The sequence below is a fragment of the Epinephelus fuscoguttatus genome, linkage group LG6 (genome assembly GCF_011397635.1).
Source record: "Epinephelus fuscoguttatus linkage group LG6, E.fuscoguttatus.final_Chr_v1".
Classification (NCBI taxonomy): Eukaryota; Metazoa; Chordata; class Actinopteri; order Perciformes; family Serranidae; genus Epinephelus; species Epinephelus fuscoguttatus.
This window is the reverse complement of record NC_064757.1, coordinates 22789476-22811950: the sequence shown is the minus strand read 5'-3', so window position 1 is coordinate 22811950 and position 22475 is coordinate 22789476. Positions and strand designations below refer to the sequence as shown.

The 22475-nt window shown below is 40.7% G+C and overlaps 1 protein-coding gene across 2 annotated transcripts in view; it reads left to right on the top strand.

Annotated features, from left to right (window-relative positions):
- Positions 1 to 22475, top strand: part of wscd2 (WSC domain containing 2) — a 46966-nt gene that overhangs the window by 10806 nt on the left and 13685 nt on the right. Inside the window, exons 1-3 of one of the 2 annotated variants that reach the window (XM_049578895.1) lie at positions 6510 to 6528; positions 16657 to 17584; positions 21758 to 21872. In XM_049578895.1, coding sequence (XP_049434852.1) covers positions 17194 to 17584; positions 21758 to 21872 — 506 coding nt within the window. In that variant the 5' untranslated portion in view covers positions 6510 to 6528; positions 16657 to 17193. Of the gene's footprint in view, positions 1 to 6509; positions 6529 to 16656; positions 17585 to 21757; positions 21873 to 22475 lie in introns of those variants that run through there. The other variant, XM_049578894.1, reaches the window with a different exon arrangement.

Here is a 22475-nt window from a genome sequence, read left to right as displayed (position 1 = left end):
AATGATCAACAATAGTATTCACAATGTCTGCTGATATGTTCAACTTTCATTATGTACTGTTTATATGTCAGTTCCCTCAAGAGAATCAAGCTTTACTCAGGCAAACGCTAGACGTTTATTACTTCAAGATTTCACCATCAATTAGCTGTACTAGCTTTAGTCCAGACTTTAAATATGTGTGAATTTAAAGGAGTACTTCACCTAGAAAATGATTATTAGTGTATCAGTTACTTACCATCGTTACACTGAATCAGTGAAGAATACAGTCTTTTTGTCGCATGCCTTTTTAGTGAATGAAGAATCCAAAAACAGAAAATTCTTGATGAACTGAAGTAAAATGGGGCTGGGTTTAACAGTCAAAGTCTCACACAACTCATGCAGAGTTGCCAAGTACCAAGTCTCATTTATTCAGTTGTATGCTCAGTACCTCCAAATACATGCATTTTTGCAAAAACCTTACTATTTAATGTACTTCTGCCTAGCGTCCCTGGGCGTGTGCAGGCATTTGAATTGAATACTGAATGTGTGCACACATGTACCCTTGCACAGGTGTGCTCCTTGTCCATGCATGAGGCTGTTTATGCCGATTTGTTTTACATAAGGTTTTAGGAAGTACTAAGCATACAACTGGATAAATGACACTTGGATGATAGTGCATAATTTGTGTGAGAGTGTATAAATGGATGCTTTGATATAGTTTTGCTGTTGTTAAACATGGACCCCTTTTAATCTGATTCATTAAGGATTTTCTCAGTTTTTGGATTCTTCGTTCACAAAGTTGTTGTCACCCTAACAGGGTGAGTAACTGATATACAAAAGATGATTTTTGTGGGTAAAGCTTTCCTTTAACATGTTATTTACATAGCTGTAGAATTGTCATTTCATGGCGAGCTGATGGGACCAGCAATGAGGACATAATGACAACTTGTTGTCAACAAAAACAATACAACAACAACAACAACAACAACAACAGTTGACTAAAAATAGGATGTATGAGCAACAAGGCCTCTAATGATGCTCACATTTAATTGGAGAGGATATGCTGACAGCAGGCCTCTGGTGCTGCTCGACCTTTACAGGCTGATTTGCGTGATGCTGATGAGGCCCACGGTTCAGTACACAGATTGCAGATGCTTACAGAGCACCCTTCTACATACACACTTCATGTCCCTCAAGTGAATGCATCCAGACCACTGCACCCAGCTCGCTGCCCTGCGTGACTGTGCACATTGAAGACCTCATCAAAAACAGCTAAATAGCTTGTGTACAGCAACACTCAGAGTGGCAGAGGGGCCAGCTGCTCTCATGCAATCCTTTCATGCTCCTTTTTGTTAAAGCAAAATAAACTATCAGCCTGTGATAATGTAATCAGAGGCTCTTTTGTGATAAGATTCTCTCTGTTGTACCTGCCTTCCTCCATCGTCTCATCTTCCTTCTCTTAACTTAGTGTTAATTTCCCAGACAGACTTTGAACAACTCCACAAGTATGAGCGCCGAATGCTCTAGATTCTGCTGTGGGTTGTATGTGTGGGTGACGAGAACAGTATAGGCTGCATACTAATAGCAAGGAAATATTTTTTCACTTGAGAAAAAATGAGATAATAGTTTGTGTCATGACTCGAGACACATGTTTTGGCTGTATTATACTCTGTTCTGCTGAGGCTACAGTCTGTGAAAAGAAAAAAATTAGAACCTCTTGCTGTTTCTGTGGTTGATTTCTCCTCATATTACTGTCAACTATCGTTACAATCTGGCGGGGAAGCAGGCTCAGAATGTTTGTTATTAAACTCTGTGGGTTTTACAATTATTTCCAAACATCACTGAACCAAAAAGGAAGCAGCTGCATTTCACATTTGCACATTTTATCCTTTTGTCACATGGATTCCAGTTGGATACAATTTAATTTACAGTCAGTGGTGGAAAGCAGCCAGTCTAGTACTTCGACTCCACTACATCGCAGGGGGGAATATTATACTTTTTACTCTACTAAGTTTACTCGACAGCTACATATAAACTATAATCAACCATTACAATATAATGCAATTTTACAAATTAGACTATACAAAACAAAATGCAGCATGTTGATGCAGTGGTTAGCTCTGTCGCCACACAGCAAGAGGGTTGCTAATTCAAGCCCTTCTGTGCCGAGTTTGCTCGGCCCATGTCAGCGTGGGTTTTCTCCGGCTACTCCAGCTTCCTCCGTCAATCAAAAGACATGCAGGTTAATTGGTGACTCTAAATTGCCCATAGGTGTGAATGTGAGCAGGAGTAGTTGTCTGTCTCTATGTGTCAGCCCTGTGATAGTCTGGCGACCTGTCCAGGGTGCACTCTGCCTCTCGCCCAATGTCAGCTGGGATAGGCCACCCGACCCCTAGCAGAATAAGCGGTCACAGAAAATGAATGAAAACAAAATGTAAAGTAGTCCAGCTCCACATTAACCAGCTGTAACATTTTAATGCTGCTTAAGCTTTAATGCATCAATAGACCTATATGATAATGTAACACAATGCATCATTATTACTTTTGTTTATAATGCTTATGTACATTTTTCTGTCACAGCTTTTGCATTTGATCTTCTTTCACTACATCGAACATGGTTATATGTTCGTCGTCTTAAACCACAGAGCCACAGGGATGACTCTACACTTTCTAATCTTACCAGACCATGAGAAGCAGACACATTCACACATTTGTGGGGACGTTTGATTGCATTTCTGTTTTTGTGGCAAAAAGAAAACACCTGACTGTTTTACCGGATACCTTCTGTTAACTCTACCTCATGCTGAGACAGCGACACAGTTTCAGGATCTTGTTTTGTCTGAAGTGGTCCCAGCATGCGGTGCTGTGGGCAGGATCACCCCTTTACGCCAGATAACATCTTTAGTAGCCTCTCTAATCCCCTTTCTGCAGACTTATCTAGCTCTCAAGGATATATATTGGTCCAAATCTTAGATTCTTTGACAGTGAGCTGAAAAACGCAGTGGATCAAAAAGGCAAGTGCAATGATTTTTGTAGTTAAAAATGGATTGAGCTTTGAAGGATTAGCCTGTGCGAGACCACATTGTGGGTTTCTAAAAGGAAAGAGGACTGTAGCAAAGGGGAAGTGAGATTTTGTTACTTCAAACACAACCAGCCTCACCCTGGTTCTATCTCATTTCACCCTGACTGTCTTCAGTGCTTTTGAAGCACACATTTACTGTAATAGTTGGTGCCTTTGGCAGAGTAATTTCACATTATATATTATATTTCTGTAAAGATATGTTCAAAAATGCTCTTTTCATGTCTCACTTAGAGTGAAGGGTAAGCTGCAGAACAACAGTGCTGGAGAACTCAGCGTCTTGCTTAAGGACACTTCAGCAGAGTGGCTGCTCATTGACACGGGAGCTTGAATGTGTAGAGGGTCTGTCTCCCCTCTCACTGCACTGCCGAGCACTGTTCTTACTCTGTCCAACAGAGCAGAAGAAGCTGCGTTATACAGAAGGACAGTTGTGTCAACATCTTCCTCTGCGAATAAGTTCCTCCAACAACATGATTATTATACCCCTGTAGGATACGGCTATTTTTAAGTTGGTGTTGACCAGAAAACTAGAGTCAGATCTTTTATTCACATTCACAAATAAATGCCAGTGTTGCTCCAAAATTGCTGGATTAAATATATATAAGCAACTGTTTGCCAACATGTTCAACTTAAATGATGATACTTATTTCCACTGACCTTAAACGTACAGTATGTAACTCTTACTGTAGTTAACATTATGTGACAAATCCAATCATTGGGTAGCCCAGCATGTTCAAAATAAAATGTTAAAAATAACTTTGATGTTTGAACTTTGATGCTATGAACGTGTGAACGTTATTGTGACATTATAAAACTACTGTGCACATCAGCTTGGTGGCTGGTCTGAGCCACTTGTCATATAGAAGCACACTGTAGTTAGCTGGATCAATAGATATCAATAAATTAGATCTCTACTGGATTACTGTGTTGCAAAATGGCATGCAGCTAATATAAAAAAAGGGCTGTGTGGCTGTATCCCTGTTACTGAGTATACTTCTGAGACATTATATATGATTCTTTCCTCACTCTCTGATGTATCATCTGGTATTTTTCATGTTTTTCTGGAAGTAAGAGCAGCTAGAGGGGGTATATTTGCGTTCACATGGAATCAGGCGGATGGACAACACCGTCTGGACAGCACAGGAAAAACAAACAGTCCATCATAATGGCAAGGTGGAAAAATTAAACAATATATTTTGATGGTGATGCAATATTGTAAACAAATAATGGAATAAAATATATTAGATACAATTATTATTTATTATTTTTTGATTTTTCTGTAGTAATTTTTGTACGGTATTGGTCCAGATTGTGTTTGCTCCTTGTGTGAGCAAAATCAGGTTGTGAATTGCGTTGCGGAGAAAGGCAAAAAGTTAAAATGTTTTAATTTTGAACAACAATGCCATCTACTTTTACTATCCTGCTCTCGTCCACTAAAATCTGATTGGTGTGTACCATCCTCCTGATTCTACGTGAAGGGGATATGTTTTTTTTTTTGTTTTTTTTTTTTAGGATATTTTTGGGGCTTTTTGGCTTTATCTAATAGGACAGTTATATAGCTTGAGAGGGGGAGAGAGACAGCGAATGACATGCAGCAAAGGGCTGAGAGTTGGAATCGAGCCTGCAGCTGCTGCAGCAAGGACACGGTCTTTGTACATGGGAAACTTGCATGAGCTAGTGGGCGCCCTGAAATTCTTTCTTGAATTCATTTCATGAATAAAACCTCAGATATCTCTGGGTTTGAACATCAGCAAGTGAGATGAGAGGATCAGTGTCGATCTCATGTCTGTGCATTGAGCACACAGTCAGGATGTGGTTTACCTATCATAAAGACTAAAGGTGTTGGGGAAACAGCCAGTTTGGCTTCCTCAGAATTACACCTACCAAAACCTGAAACATTTATTTAACACTGACATGACAGATTGAAGTCATGTTTTTTTCTGGCGTCGTGTTTAACAGAGCAGTTGTTCAAGCTCAGAAATAGTAAATACTGACTCATATTAATATTAAATATCTTCAATAGAAAGTGGTTCCAAATATAACTGAGCCAAACACCCACTCTTTGGTGCAGCTGAGAACACTTATCCTTCGTAAAATGCAGGTTTTCTCTCTGTCCAACATGGAAAAACAAAGTGCCTTATACTCAGTTAATGAATAACTGTATTTCTTGGCTGCGTGTTGTTGAGATGTGTTTGTCGGTGTTGTGGATTCACACTTTAACTTAACGATGTGCTGTTGAAAATTGCCTCAAGTTCCATTCAAAGACATTTCCTATTCCTCCCCCATTGCTGCTCCTCCTCCTCACCAACTAAACATTTGCTGAAACCTACTGCAATCCCCTCTTAAGTCTATTCAAGCAGAGAGGAGTGAGATTCGCAGCAGAACTGAGCCGGGAGAATTCACTTTTAATTAAAGCAGAGAGATCCTCTGTGCTTAGTGAAGGTGGGAGAAGAAAAGGGGGAAAAAGCTCTTTTCCTCTTTGAAAAAACTGAACTGCAGATATTCTGTAAGGCCCTGAATGAAGAGCTTTGTTGAGGTTGGATAGTGGAAGACATCATTTGATCTCTCATTGACAGCGCCTCCCTGCTGCAGAATAATTACTTCTTTTATGAAGCCATTAGAGAGGAGCAATTCAAGTGACTGTTTCTCAAATGTCCATCCATGTGGCCAACTGGGATCTGGGAGTGGCAGCTACTAGGGTTGGGTCTGAAACTCACACAACGGGAATCTGGGATATTTCTCTCTCTTTGGAGCTGTGCGACACATCATTACTGCCAGGGCTGTCTTTCCTGTTTCAATCAAAGATCTTCTTCTTTTTTTTTTTTATAGCACTTCTCTCCCCAGAATAGTAGAAGTTCTCTCTCCTTTTAGTTCTTTCTTTCCCTCAGATTTGCAAACAGACTCTGCATGAACAAACAACTCTACAAGTAGAAGAATTAGTGCTAATCCACATTTTGTGCAAATGACTTGTTCAGTTTTTGTCTCCCTGCTCATGCCTAATTGAACTCTGCTGCTTTGTGTCCACAACCACAATGGAGCTATTATTCCTCCACTCCTATTTTCTTTTTGACTGTGTCAGTTGCTTATCACAGTGTGTTGGCGGAAGTGATGATCATCAGTCACTCGATTACAATGCTGCAGCTTAACGCTACTGTGCACCAGTCAAAGAAGAGGATTACATTATTTTTAGACCCTTTAATTTACCTCTTCTCTTTCAGAGTAAAAAGGTCACCACTGAGCTTAATGGACCATTGAGTATTATCAGGATTACAATGGGCTTTTTCCCTGCCATCCTGGGCTTAATTTTTAAGCTTCATAGGGTGTACTTAAAAACCCTAACTGTGATTGGTCTGTTCAACCTCTCCAATGCCTAATGTACTCTTATTTCTAATTACCCTCAGGCTTTGGGAGGGTATATCCGACAAGACTGAACACGGAAATCATGTCATGACAGTAACAGATCTCTTTCAGTAAGTGCCTGTTTCAAATTTAGTGAAATACGAAAACAAAGAAGAAATGCAAACCCAGTCTGTCACACAACAGAAGGGTCAAATCTCATGATTTCTGTCAGACAGGATCTACCAGTATGTGTTGACTTTTTTCTAAAGTTAATTTTTAAAAATTATGACTCTAAAAGATCATCATGGGTACATTTGTGCACAGTTATGCAGCAGATACACTGAAACTTTAAACTTTAGCAACACTGTGGTCAGGGGCGAAAATCCCATTTCATAGTTGAGGGGGACAATAAACAGTAAAATTCTAGAGAATAATTCCAGGGGGGTACAAGGAAAAAAAGTTGTAGCCTGTCTTTTATACAGCATCTTTTACCACAATTTGATGCTTTAATCTTCTCTCTATCTCTCCAACAGGCAGAGTGAATGTCTATACTAACTAAACTAAAACTAAAACTAAACATTTCCTGCAATTAAACTGGTAAACTGGTTTATAAACGGTGTGCTGTGAGATCTGCCGCTGCGCACCTCACAACCGTGCGTAATGACTGCTCCTCGTCTGCATGTCTTTGTCTCACTGACAGGAGGAGAGTCTACAGACAGGTACCCATACCCACAGGTACCCACAGTTAGCTTACAAACAGTTATTTACCGCTAGTAATAAATAAAAAATGCCCAAGCTTTGTGCAGCAATAGGCTGCGGTTATAGGAAGAATGTATTTTCATTCCACCTGCTTCTCGATCCGCATACACAGACATCCACAGAGCCTCTGTTCAACACGGTGGTGGGCACTGGGGGGGGGGGTTGAGGGAGAACAGGCTCTGGAGGGAAAGCTAACCACGCCCACTTAGGAGACAGGAAGAGTAACCGTTTTCTTAACATTGGATAAGCCTACGGTGGGGTATCTCCTTTATCCAATATCTCTGGTCGCGCGTAATGGCCACTCCTCGTCTGCATGTCTTTCATGTTTGTCTCACTGACAGGTGGAGAGCCCACAGACAGGTACCCATTGCTCCGCCACTGACTGCTCTTGTCCTGTCCTCTCTGTCACTAAACTCTGAGCTTAATCATTAGCTTTTAGCTTAGCAGCACTCGTAATTGAGTAAGCTTTTGAACAATGCAGGAGAAATGTTGCAGACAGTTTATATTATCAGCCTGGGCCTGGGGCTTGTTGTAACAGTAAATGGGATGTGTTGTAACTTGTGTAAGTTAAACTGTGTCTGTGTGAGTCGACATCTTACCCTGCAATGCGCGATGTGAGCAGCGGTTCCAGTCACGCTGCTGCTGCTGCCAAGCAGCCCCACTCGTTGGAAAGAGTGTTGGATATACCACTACTAGGAATAGGAGGGGAGGACTAAATCTTTTAAGATTTAAATAGCACATTGTTGCGCGATTATAATGAGCACCGCTTACATTGTGCTTTTAATAAATACTACTGCATTGTTCAAAAATTATTAATTGTGTCTCAAATGATTCTAGGGGGGTACAGCTTTACTGAAGGGGGAGTCATGTCCCCCCTGTCCCCCCTGGGATTTCCGCCCCTGACTGTGGTTAACATGTAGGCACAAAAACCACTTCTATGGTTAGGAAGATATCATATTTAGCTTAAAACACCTGGTTTTGGAGGAACAAATGCAGTAATATCTGTGTAAAAAACAACTGCTTTTCGTGGCACTATCCCTGCTGGAAACACAATGACAGGTCGCTACAAAACAACCATGTTTGGTGCCTAAAAAGCTGCGAAAAACACAGCAATGTCTCGCTAAACAGAAACAATTTTGTTGTTAGTCTTATAAAGTAGTCTGCAGTAGTCTGCAGCGAGGTTGGCGTCTTGCCCAGCTGATGCTCCATCCACCATCTCAATCACCTCTCACTAACAGAAGTGAGCTCACATACTACATCACTTTAGAAACACTGATATGATACATATGCAGCTTGCAAATGTAACATAGTCGTGGTTTGCAGAAATGTACAATGCCAACATTCTCGTCTGACGACTGTGCTGACGCACGACTTTCCAATCTTGTCTAAAAGTAATGATTGGCTCCTAAAAAATATGTAAATATGTAAAACTGCCAAACCATCCAAATACTTTGACTACAAATGGAAAAAGGTGCTGAAAACCTTTCATGATTTGGGACTTAAAAACCTCACATTTTTCAATTTATGCAGAAACCTTTTCAGTCTGTAGAACATTGTGGAAAAATATGTAAGTGTGCTTTGTTTTTACAGTCAGCTATTTTTCCTCTCTTGTCTGTCCAGACCAGAACTGGCAGGATTTGTGCAAAGGCAGGTAAAACAGAGCTTCACAGTACAACTGCCACATTGTTTGCTGATGCACATGCAAACTATTGTTAAAGGAATACTTCAACCCCAGAAGACCTTTGTTTATCCGTTACCACAGATGTGAACTTGAGTCACATGACTAACAAATTTGACACAAAGTAAAATTTAACTATGCTTCCCGTTTCAGTCCCGGTCAGACATGTCCCTCAGTGACCTCAGTTTATCAACAGTGTTTGTCATTCTGTGAGTCTTTGTTCACCGGAGGCATAGTGGCGCCCGCAGGAATTTTTGCTCGAGGCTGGCTGAAAACTATGTCAGTGTGAGAGTTAAGAAATTGCATGCTGACCTACTTTGGTTTCTTATTTTACAGTTAATATTACCAGTTATCTGACAACAGTCCTGTTTGAATGTGTTATTTTCATTGTTCATTGGCAATTCATTGCTCTTTAAATAGGCTGGTTGACCTATTCCTTAAAAAGACAAACATGCAACTTCAGTTTGAAGGAGTACAGTGATTGTAAGCAACTGGGAATTTACTGGGAACAAGCCCTCTCAAGTTTAGGGGAGACTCGTGGGTACCCACAGAACCCATTTTCATTCATATATCTGAAGGTGGTAGTTCAAGGGACCCCTTTGAAAATGGAGTGCTTTCTCAAGAAGCTAGCATGGCATTGGTTGGTACAAATGAATGCCTTAGGTTGTCTAGTTTCCGATGATACCACCATGTTTGTACTGGCTTCAATGACGAGCGTGCCACAGCCTCATAAGTACAGTAATGTGGGCCTCCAGTTATTTACGCCCTTATCCAAATTTTCTGTCAACAGTTTGATGGTGAAGCTTGAAGTATCCCGTAAAAGAAAACCACACAGGTAATAAATCTAAAATGAAAAGTAAAACAGTAATCATTAACCTCTCAGCAGGCCAATAATGAGAGGTTAATGAAAGGAGTGTGGGGGCACTAGATGTCTGACCACCACTCTGCAGCTTGTCTACACTCATTACACTACAGATTTGTTTACTTTTAGTTCCCGTTTGTTCCACATTTTCAAGACTTCCTGACAGATTACAGACAGAGGATTTGGTAACAGATAACCTACTGATAAATGACATACAGGCTCATAGTGGAAGACTACTTTTAGACACTTTATAAAATGGTACGTGAAGTGGCACCTGTAAGTGTCAACACTGAGGCAGAGGTGGATGTTGTCTGTAGCAAATGGTTTATATTTGCCCGTGTCGGAGAGAGTAGAATAACTTTTTGTAGCAAATAACTTGTCAGGAGTTTGAAAACTGCTCTCCCAGCTTCATATAATCTGTCACTGTACAGAGATTCTTGCAAACATCTTTGCTGATGAGCCTCCCTCTGAGTGGTCACCAGTAATTAAGTGTATTGGGCATTAAGCCAATCACTAATGCGGGCACACACTGAGATCAAGCACAGGTTTAATTAAAATGGCTGACATGAAAATGGGGAGCCAAAACTGTAGCACATGCCATGGTAACTTTTGCCAAACATTGAGATTAAAAAAAACTGCTTTGGCAGTGCAATCCTGTTGTTATTGGAAGCAGTCATATTCGCACTCCAGTTTTGAGGGGTCATGCACTCCTTCGAGTTGCCATCTGCGCTGACTGAGCTGCTTGAATCTGTACTGCAGTGCAGCAAAACTTTGGCATCTAATTGGTTTGTTTGAGCTCTCTCAGTTTTTCATGTGAACTCAGGTCTTTTTCTGGACATCTAGACAGAAACATACTTACAGTTTCAATTCATGTGTGTATTTTCATGTATTAAAGGCACTTTCTAGTGGTCTTGGGTTTTCTCCTGGTCGTGTGATAAGGCACCAGACAACTTTGCAAGTAGGATGGCGTGGAACAATTTGTGTAAACAGGGACGCAAGCATGGCCAGTGTTATCACCGGGGGAGGAATGTGATCTTTAGTTTGATTTGATTTGACAAACACAGCTAATGCGCACTGGCAGGCCAAACACACCAGGAGAGCGGAAAGACAGGCCCCAGGGTGAGGGGAGGGTCAGGGCTGCTGCAGCCAACACTGTTAACTCCTCTGCTGCCGAAGAAGCGAAGACATCCAACGTGTTACAGTACAGTATTTACAGGATGGGACTTAGAGTTGAGTGTATGTGCAGACAATACAAACAGGACAATGAGAGGAGACTCAAATGGTTTCCTTTCCAGCTAACTGTTGCACCTGATGCCCTTTTCTTCCTGCCACTGTTAACACTGACAACATCACAATAGCATGTTTCTTCCCTTTAGAAGCCCGCTGTTAATGCACACAACCTCACTGTCCTGTATTCTTCTGACTGTGAAAACACAGCAAGCAAAACCCATTTTGAATAAACTATGAGTATATCGCAGCTAATGTAATTCAGCTGGTGTGATTTGCAGCGGGGATTTTGAGGTCTAACAGTTTTTAAAAAAAAAAACCTCACCCACGTCCGAGTAAAGAGAATGCTTTTTGGCAGTGGAGAGACAGCAGGAATGGAAATTGATTACATCTGCAGAGCCAAGTAACAAAACTGAATATTTTTTATCTGCTTCTCTCGTGACAAAACATCCAACTCGTAAATATTCAGCATTTTCAGAGTTCACATCATGTCGACACTTTTTTTGAGGATATAAAAATGGTTAACAGAAACATGTATCTGTTGTTTCTTTTACATCTTTCCCTGCAGTTTATTTCCTTTAAACCACAAAACAGCTCAATCACACTGTAAGAAGCTTTTGTCTCTGTTGTGCCACAGTTGAGTTCAAGGTTTTCTCACAGCAAGGTGACTCCTCATTTATTAAACCCACCAGTTGTCCATGCTGGCTGACAGTTAAGTGTTGTCTCTGAACTCGAGAGGAGTCGCAGAGTTGACCGCAGCTCTGTCTTGCTCAACCCTGCCCCCTGGTCAATGAGTCCCAGGACAGATATGAAGAATATTTATGGATGGACCTGTAGAGCCAATCGCCTGCAGCACAAGCTGAGCTGGCTGTTGGCCCGCTCACCAAAGATTAACTTTGACGTTTCCTCCCCTAAATCCGCTCTGATTAAATATTTGCTGGCTCATTTAATATGAATGTGAATTAATGGTCAGTGAGTTCATGTCTGCTTCACTTGAGTAATTGCCATGATTTGGCAGAGAGACCTCTGCAGCACCTCCTGTCTCTTGTCTGTTGTATTTCCTCTTTGTCCATCTGTCTGATTGCAAACGTAATTTTTTCAGATTCAGATTTTTATCCACCTGCTTTTAGCCATAAATGTGAATGAGGTTCACCTGAAGTGTCTCTTAATGGCATGAACTTGCAGTATGTGAAGCTGTATTGTGAGAGCCTGACTCACTGTCACTGAATTTTAGCCACATTGGTGGTATGACTTTAGGGAAGGCAGTGGTGGTCTGACAGTCACTCAGTCCACTTTGGCTCAGACTGCAAAAATATATACAGCTATAACCAGCACAATATACACATTCATGGTGCCCAGACAGTGAATATAAATGACTTTGATAACCCCGTGATTTAACCCTTGTGCCACCATGACCCTCACATTTGTGTTTTTTAGTGAAATATTGCTATTGGATTGTCTAGTGTTATCATTGCAATTATTTTAAGTCATCCAATACTTGGGTTTATAACCTAATAGAGCTACTGACAGTTCACTGGTGTTCATTCATGTTCATTCAGAAAATGAAGACATCTTCAGTTTCTGATAATCACTTTAGTTGTTCTTTTATCTCAGACATGTATTAGGGTGTCACCTTGACATGTTTCGGCAGAAAATTCTGCCTTCCTCAAAAGTGTCACTTGGTGGTGGTTGTGACCCGTCTTTATTTATATTAGAGAGTCGTGACCATGTCAATTTTGACAGCTGATTGACAGATCAGCTGATAAAAAGTCTAGAAGAGAGGCATCATTAAATCAGTTCTATACCCATTCATGTTAGCAGAGTGCTAAACCAGAAGTTATCCGTTCAGCCACACTCAGCCGCTGTAGATCTCTAGTGCGCTTGCTCTGTGGGCCCCAGGATGCGGAAGACCCATGTAATTTGATACCACAGAAATTCAGCTTTTTTGGCTTGGTGTGCCACTGAGCAACTTTCATAAGAATGAATGGGAACCTGTCTCCAATGCTGTATCCAGTTCTCTTTACATCCATGGCTTACACAATAAACTCACCTGGTAAAACAGTCTGCAAAATATGACTCACAGCACTATGAATGTCATGGTAACTACTCTTGTTGGATGATATATTGTACCAGAAATATTAATGCTAAATGGTATTATTGTCATTTTAAGACCATTTCATGCGACTAATATAATGTTAATATAATGGCATAATAATTCAAGTACGCCCTTTCAGAGAGCAGTGAACTTTTCATTCAACCAGAAATTATGGTGAAACGTGTCTAAGGATATTTTTTTTCTGTTCATTTTGCTTAGGTGCTGTAATTAAGTACTTTAGGCACTGTGTCCAGTGATGGTCGAGAAAATCCTGCTGTGTATTCTGGCATCATGTTGGCTAATATTGTGATGACATTCTTCCATGAACAAACGTGCATGTACACAACACACAAGGGTAATATTGTATGATATATGGACATGACCTTGATCTTTTTTGCTGACCTTGATAAGTCGATAACACAATTACCGTGATAGGCATACAAAGCACCCCTGTGCCTACAGTTTCACAGAGCTGTTAGTATGACAGAATAGACTCGGTCTTGTTTCTTTTTACCTCATGCAATATGAAGGATTGATATGTGCCTACAGTTTCACAGAGCTGTTAGTATGACAGAATAGACTCGGTCTTGTTTCTTTTTACCTCATGCAATATGAAGGATTGATAGCACCAAGAGTCCATCTACGCTCATGTTACCGTCATTTGAACCTGCAAATTAGCCACAAGTTCAATTTCATTTTTGTAACTGAGGGGATTAATTATTAACAGCAGTAATTAACCTGTGTGCGGCCTGGTTGCATATGTTAGAGACAGAGTGGTGCCACATACCCTGATGCCATTTTCTCCATCTGCTCACCCTCGTAAACCTTTTTACTGTGTTTTCAGAGCAGAAGTGCCTCGCTGCCTTTTAGCTTCAGCCACTCTAACATGACCTGTGCACACAGCTTTAAAACAATGCTCTCCTGTGGACTGCAATCCCACCAAGAGGCCACCACACATGTTCAGGATAGTGTTTCCCTCCGCAGTGAGTGAGGAGTAAGAGGCGCGTTGAAATATGCAGTTTTATTTTTCTATTTAGACCTTGTAACCCTGTAGGGAAACTAGCCTAGATATGATTACATTTCTCAAAGGCAAACAAATTATTCAGTTTGAAACAAAGACTTTCTTGTTTGAGGGCATTTCGTTCGTCCTGAAATATGAATCATTTCTCCATTGACAAAGAGCGAAATACTGACACAGGACTGAAAAATCGTCATGGTTACAGACAGAGTGTAGGAGTCACTTTTCAATAATGTTTAGACAGCTGTAGAAACAAATATAAGGAATTGTACCGTGTAACTGCATTCAATTGAATGTGAAATAGAGGCTGTTCATGGGAATGAAAAGATCACTGACATTCATTGATGTTTCAGACACAAACGTTCGAAGGAATAGTTGAAGAAATTTGCTTTCTTGCTGAGAGTTAGATGAAAGGGTCGATACCACTGTTGAGTCTTTCTGATAAATGCAAAGCTAGAAAAAGGAGCTGAAAAGCTTAGCTTAGCATAAAGAAATAGTCAGGACTACAACACATCACATCCATCCATACAAACAACAACAAGATATAACATGTCATAGTAATGAGCTAACTTTAAAGGTCTAGTGTGTGGGATTTAGTGGCATCTAGTGGTGAGGTTGCAGATTGCAACCGGCTGAAACTTCTTCCGTGAGGCAAGCGTATAGGAGAACTAAAATGAACGACACAAAAATGCAAATGGCCCTACATTGAGACAGTTTTTGGGTTGCCTGTCCTGACAATATGGCAAGCTCAATGGGAGACAACCCACTTCGTATGTAGATATAAATGGCTCATTCTAAAATAACAAAAAATTCTTCTTGGTTTCAGGTAATTAGACACTAGTCAAAACATAGTAATGAATATTACTACCTGACATAGTGAATAAATTCAAGGCAAAGTGTTGCAATAATGCACTTTAGAATTCATAATACATGAAGATGTGATTCATCTGATTAGAAACAAGATGTGACCCTTACCCTAATCCCAACCCCTAATTAAAGGCTAACCTAGCATTTTCTTCAGGGCTTACATTTCTGGACCAAGGAGCAGAGGGAGGTGATCGTGGACTGACGTGTGGGTATGGTGGGCGAGTATTGTAGCTGGTAGGTGGGTCACGTAGCTGCTCCAGCTGTAGCTATACCTACTTGCTAAATCCTACACACTAGACATTTAAAGGTGTTGTTTACCCATTGCACCACTGACACCATGACATTTTCTAGGAAAGCGTAGTTATAAAACTGCAAAGCCTGGACAAAAGAGACTCTTTTATGTCTTTTATGTCCTGAATGTGAACCCCACTAATATGATTTACTTTTTTTTATTATTATTATTGTTATCTTTGACTCATCAGCTGCACCACCCCTCATTTATACCTCAGGAGATTTAATGTTTGCATTTTGAAACTTAGTGTGACTCAGGAAAAGAGATTTGACCTTAAAAATAACAAAATACTGAATCGTTAAAACACAGACAAAGTACATCAGTAATTAAAACCGTCCTTGCTGGTGAAGTCACTGAACAGGATACAGAGGCAAAGTTTGGAGAAGTCAGACAGGATGTGGATTCTCTTTGTGCATAGATGCTGCGGGTTCAAGCACACAAGCAGAATGTGATCCGTTTCTCCTTGAGGGTCTCAGACTCTTCCCAGACTACCAGAGGAAAAAGTAGAGGGGAAGCCAAGGGGGGTCTGCTGTGCCGTTGAGGTTTCAGGTGACACGCATTCTGCGGATTTGTCCCGGGGCAGACAGAAAGCCACAAGGGCGAGTGTCCCCTTGAATGTTCTGGAAAATTCCCTTAACCCTGAGGAGTGTTGCGTTACACCTTCCAATTGTAGCCTCGCGGACTCGTCCCAGAACAGAGACTCCTTTGAGGGAGGCTGCCCAGGATTTGGGAAGTCGGGATTCAGCCGCTTTAAAAAATGGAGTTATCAGTGTAACATCATAACTTAATTATGATAAGACAAAGACAGTCCATTTAAGTGTACACTCTAGAGTTAATGGATGAGTCGACTTGTTGACCTCTGCATTCTTTGAACATCAAATGAGCCTGTTTGCTCTTCTCCTGTCACAGATTCACACAAATTATCCTCACCTTAGATCATCCTGAATAATGTCTTCTAATTCCCTTCAATTCCTGTACACATTAGTTCCCAAAGACATCAGTGAAAATGCTGCAGGGTAGAGCTTTGTTTCTGTTTTCCCCCTCTCGGCTTAACCCAATTTATTAAAGATAATGTAGAAGTCTGAGCTTGTTGCAGTGAAGCTTTGCAGGCTGTTTTGTGCACAAACTAACATGACAGATAAGTTTCCCAGATACGTGATTGCTTTTAATCTCGTCTTTGCTTATCTCTGTTCCATATTGTATTCCACTTAATATGAGTTTAATAGAATATGAAGGAATGAGGGCAGTTTAGCTTCCCTGTAACAACAGCAATAATGATGATGTGTTTCCCAGCAGGTGATGGGTGACTTCATCCTTTTGTAACCTGCTCATGTTATTTCTCCTTTTCCACGTGCGATAAGGGCTTACTCAGGTGTGTATTTATTCTTCCTTTTTTGTGTGTGTGTGTGCGTGTGTGTGTGTGTGTGTGTGTGTGTGTGTGTGTGTGTGTCTTTGCTGCAGATGGTGAGTCACGCCCTCTCTCTCGCTGAATAGCCAGCCTCACAAAGGCGAAAGGATCTCAGCTCAGCCGGTAAATAAAAACCCTCTTCCTTCTGCACAGCGTGGGAGAAAGTGCCACTGTGGCGCTGGTGTGGCATCTCAGTGGGCTGATAACTGGAGTGAAAGCGGTGTTGAGGGTTCATCTTTCATTCTGAGCCGCTCACCTTTCATGCCGTGGCCCCGGAGCCAGCTCTCAGGGCTGGACTGTCAGCGGGAAAGCAGAGAGACTCTCACGTGGACTTGATCGGCAGAGCTGCACAGTGCACAGGTGTAAAGCATCTTCCTCATGAGACTGAAGGGGCATACATGAAGGGGAAAGTCATGCTATTGTTTGGATGACCTTCATGCAGGATTAAGACACTTTATCTGACTTTTTCTTTGTTTCTGTTGGGGCCCAGTGGTGCTGTGTGGTGGGAACAGGGACAGCTGGTGTTAATTATTCTGCTTTATGAGTTTTCATCACTGGGAGAGCGTGTCTGAGTGGCAGGGGGAGCCAGCATGGCCAAGCCTCTGCTGAAAATACAGCGCTATTTCCGCAGGAAACCTGTCCGATTCTTCTCCCTCATCCTCCTCTACCTGACCGCCGGGAGCCTGGTTTTCCTGCACTCTGGCTTTGTCGGGGACAGTGGCCCCGGGGGCAGAGGGGGCCGTGACTCTTTGGTAGCATCAGAGATGGGAGGCCGGACTTCAATGTCAGACACACGGGGGCTTGGCATCATGAGCAGAGTGTTTAAGGAGACCCGCAGGTCTGGACGGAGGTACGGCCCTCCGTGGATGAAGAAGGACAGACGTGAGGGCCAGGACACGCTGCGCAGGCAGGGAGACTACACCAACAACTGGAACCGTGCACTTAAAGGACGCAGTGCCAAAGATGTGGACGATGGACGAGGTGGGTTACATCATGACTTCTTCACTTTGCTCTTGCAGTGCTTTTGTTTTCAGCTTGGCAGTTTTCCAAATCCAACAACAGATCTTCTCCCACTTCTCGAAATTCAAAATGAGCTGATAAATTATAGAAGATGGTCGACATTTGCCCTTGACTTCTCCCACTTAAAAAAAAATCTAGCATAAGTAATACAATAATTCAGTGCAGTGCTCACTTAAGCAGATCAGCAAAACATAAATGGAATTTACTGGAACAGTAAGTGAATTTTAAATGAATCACAATGTGTGCCGGCAATCATGAAGATAATTGCAGTGTTGCAACATTAATGAATACTCAGTGTTTACGATTGGATTCTTGTGTACAATATTATTATAACAATAATTAGAATAAATCATTGCTTTTGTTGATAATGAGAATATTCAAGAAACAACAATTTAAAATATCATATGACAGGCTGATTTATGATAAATATTCACTGCAGTAACACGCAAGCAGCACTTCCTTCAACTGTTCCTTCAACACTTCATGTTAATATGAAACTGATCCAACGCAATCTCTAATTACAAACCGCACCATCATAATGACTGAGAATTTCCAGTTGTAATTGGTCATGTAGGAAATCTCTTGAGAGTGGAGTGAGATGATGATTATGATTAAGTCCTCTGTCTCGTCTCGGAGTGAATCCTTCAAGGGTCTCACCCACAGGGCTTCGGCTGCAGCTTTGCCTGCTGCCACATGGTATGTGTTCGGCTGCGCATCTAAATAACTTCATGCAGGATTTACAGTTTTATCTCTCTTTTTATAGCAGGGCAGTTACAAAATCCTGTCAGGAAAGGTTTGCATATAAACTCCTGAATGGCATGTGACATCTTATCGAATTACCAAACGTTTTGAAAACACCAGCATGAGGACAGGAAGTGTCTCTCTAGAGTCGACTGACTCTGACCTTGGATGGCACGAATATCCTGCTTACTTATTCCTTTCCAAATGAAACATGATCAAACGAGCTGATTAGAGGAGATCATTTACTCCTGGCTTACTTCTCTCTTCCTCCTCTTGGCTTTTCTTACCCTGTCAAACACTCTCTGCACTGCTGGATGAAGTATAAATTATTAAACACAAAGTCAAACGGTGGATTTCTCCAACATGTATTCAAGAAAAATCCTCTTGTGACAGTTGTGCCAGACCTCTAGTCCTCTTTTCAGAAAGGAACACAATAGAAATACGAGTACTGGGATACTTTTAATTAAGTAAAAGCAATAATACCAATATGTTAAAATAATCTTTTACATGTAAATATCCTTTATTCAAATAAATTGTTCACATAAATATTATCATGAAAGTGTACTTAAAGCACTCGTGGATTATTATTACTGATCCATTAACACGTAAGCACCATTTTATTATTGTAGTAATTTTAACTATCTGATACACTATTGGGCAGTCTTATAAATTGATCATGTGTTTTATCTGCAAAATCTTTATATTTTAGGTAAATATATTTGTCAGATAAATATCAGGGACTTAAATGTACAATAGTAACACTAGAATGCAATGAAATATAAGTATAAAGTAGTATTAAAATGGAAATAACCAAACTTAAACACCTTTGATGTATAACACAAGTACAGTGCTTGAGAAATGTACTTAGTTACTTTCCACTGCAGGTGTTTAGACACTTAAAACATTCTTCCCATCATGGGACTCCAAAGATTTCGTAGATATCATTTTCAGTCTGCCCACAAAAATAAATAAAGCTTTGCATATTTCTTTAGTTAGAACTAATTTCCAAGTGCATAAAGTATTCAGACTTTATTTGGGTAAAGTAGCAAACTGCATATCTTCCTGACGTTTTACCAAGGTCTGCATTAAGTGACGGTATTTGTGAATTAAAAAAAAAAAAAGTTAAGCTGAGCTGCTTTCCCCAAAGTCACTTTCTGCCGTTGCTGGCCAGCTTTTTCTTCATCCTGTAATGTTATCCCCACCACTCACAATCACCATCTTTCTCAGCTGGGCTGCCTGTTACACCTGTAGAGACTGACCTCTGGTGGCATGTGCTGCTCACTACATCACCTCAATACAGCATCTCTGTATCAGTTTAACAGAAAGAGGGGCGTCCGTATTTTTGATGGGATTAAAAGTCATACCTTTAGGACTTCTAACTGGTTTACCCTGGTTTACTGTAATGCCATGATACCCCCCAAGCTTAATGAAAAGTCTGGCATTTTAAGAGCAATTAGCATTTTAGCTACTAAATGTACTGTTGGGTGGTTTAATCTGTAACAGTGCTTTATACTTTAGAAACTGGACACAGTTTGTATGTAAAAACTTAATTTATAAAGCAACAAGTATTGCTATATACAAGCACCAATACATGTATTGGATTAATGCACAGTCTTTTTCCCTGACATGTAGTGGAGTAAAAATACTCAAGGGAAGGACAAGTACGTCAAAATTGTAGTTGTAAGTTGTAAACATCTAGTTCAACTACTGCTTAACTCAACACGTGCTATTTGGGTGTTTCTATTTATTCATATCCGCGGCACCTTAAAATAGACACTGAGGAGCCATTCGTTTTACTATCACTCCATTGTGGTTATGTGGGTTTCTGGTTTCCCTCCAGAGTGCAGTACAGGCAGGTGGAGAATCTAAACTGCCCATAAATATGAAACATAAGTGTGAGTGACTGCTGCTCCGTGTGTGCCAGCGTCAAGGCAGCCTCCCTGATTTTTATCTCACTCTACTCGGGGCCTCTCTGAGCCTGAAGAGAAAACAAATAAGTGATTCCATCACAAAAACTATGAGTCACAGTACAGTACTCTGCTTCACATTAAAGTGGAGAATATTAGACAATAATGTATTTCTAGTGCACTGCTGAGCTGTTTTTCCTCTTTTTTTTTTTTTCAATTCAAGGTCAGGAAAACAAACATGTTTACAATGTACAGTATATTCAAGCTTTAGGGTGTCTGATCAAATAAAGGTCTCTCAGTCTGGCTCAGTCCTCCTCCTCCCCTCCCGCCCTGAAACACCAACCTCACAGGACTGCAGCTGAAAGTGATGATGGAGTAATTAGCAGCTTCAAAGCATTCGTTTGCTCTCATGCACCACTCATCACTCTGCAGTCTGAACCATCTTAAGCTTTTTCTCTTGTCTCACTGCAAATGCACTCATTCCCACTGGTTCGCAATTTAATTTGGAGGGAATATTGCAGCATGAGATGCAGAGCGCAGCACATAAACACATTTGCACTGTGTGGTGCAGTGGCACAGAAGCATTCTGTACTGAGGGGAAAACAGGAGTGGACTGGGGATAGAATATAGCTCAAACACTGTTGACATTGGTTTAAATGATCCACCAGATGCAGAGAGGTTATTGTGCATCGTTTGCATATTGAAAGTACAAAACAGATAATGATATCAGTTGCACATCTGATCTTTCATCATTTGCCCTCATAAAGATGAACTATACGATTCAAAATGAGCTTCCAGTTTCATTTAAATCAGCATTTCCCTTCATCATAAAGCAGATTATTTCCAGCGCAACAATAGTTAAGAGGAAGATTATAGCCGAGTCCTGCAGCACACCACATGCTGCACAAACCCAGGTCTTTAGTCCATAACAATTAAAGTAATGCAAGGGGACTAGGACTCATTTAGCTATGATCAGAGGCTCAGAGGGGTAATGGCACAGCACAGATGGCAAGAGGCTTGTTTGTTAAAGGTATAGAGCCTGTGTAGTTCAGTTAAATAGAGAAACAGCATTTTAATGAGTAGGAAGAAGCTGTTAAAGGGTTGCTGTATCCCTCTGCAGAGGTTCACTGGAGCCCAACCCCCACACATTCATGAAAAAAAAAAAGGAGCGAGATGACAGTTACAGTTACAGGCCACTAGAAGGGGATGTGTGTCTTTATAAATAAATAAAGATTCTGCCCCAGTTTGGACTCCTCATGTGCTCTGTTACTACACTGTGTCGGCATGTGAGGAAGATACTGTTGCAGACAGTATTCACTTTTGACTCATTTGACTCCATTTACAAATGCTTTTTTACTCTGTTGTACACTAAATGTAGAGTAAACATCATGTACTCTTTGTGTCTCTGTATTTCAATTTGAAAATGTGTCTCTCTTTTGCTCCATAATTAACTTCTATTTATATATATGTTTTCTCTCTTTTTCAGCAAAGTATATTGGCTGCTACATTGATGACACACAGAAAAGAGCGCTGAGAGGAGTTTCCTTTTTTGACTACAAAAAAATGACTGTATTTCGTTGCCAGGACAACTGTGCAGAAAGGTATGACAGCAGCTAACAACACAAACACTCATCAATTACATATCCTCTCTTTTTTCACTTTTTTTTTTTTAATCTCTGCTGTCACGTTGATGAAATAGAGCTGACAGAGCAGAAGAGCTGATATGAACTTTAAAAATATCTGACATTAATTAAAAGGTACTTCCTCATCTTTGGAAACTATTAAAGTATAAAAATAGTTTCCTTGATCTGTGGTGTTTAATAGAACTGATGGCCAGTTAATGACCAATAGGTAACTCCCAAAACATATGGGGTTTCACCTGGACGGGCATGGCTTTGCAGGATATAGCAGTGCAGTGCTGTCTTGGAGTGCAGGTTCATGCTTTATATGATAACCTGTGTGCACCTTTATAAGAATAAATTATATTGGTTTGATGAAAATGAGAAGATGCATGGGCTAGTTTTATTTCTAAAGCTTGTAAATTCTGCAACTTAGACTGGATAATATAAAGAATACATATACAGAATATACTGTAGACGTTTTCCTATAACTTGTATATTTGGTCTCGCACCTATATACATGGAAACTGATAGTTTGCCTTGTAACCCTGTTTGGGCAGACATCTAACATTTTTGATGTCAATA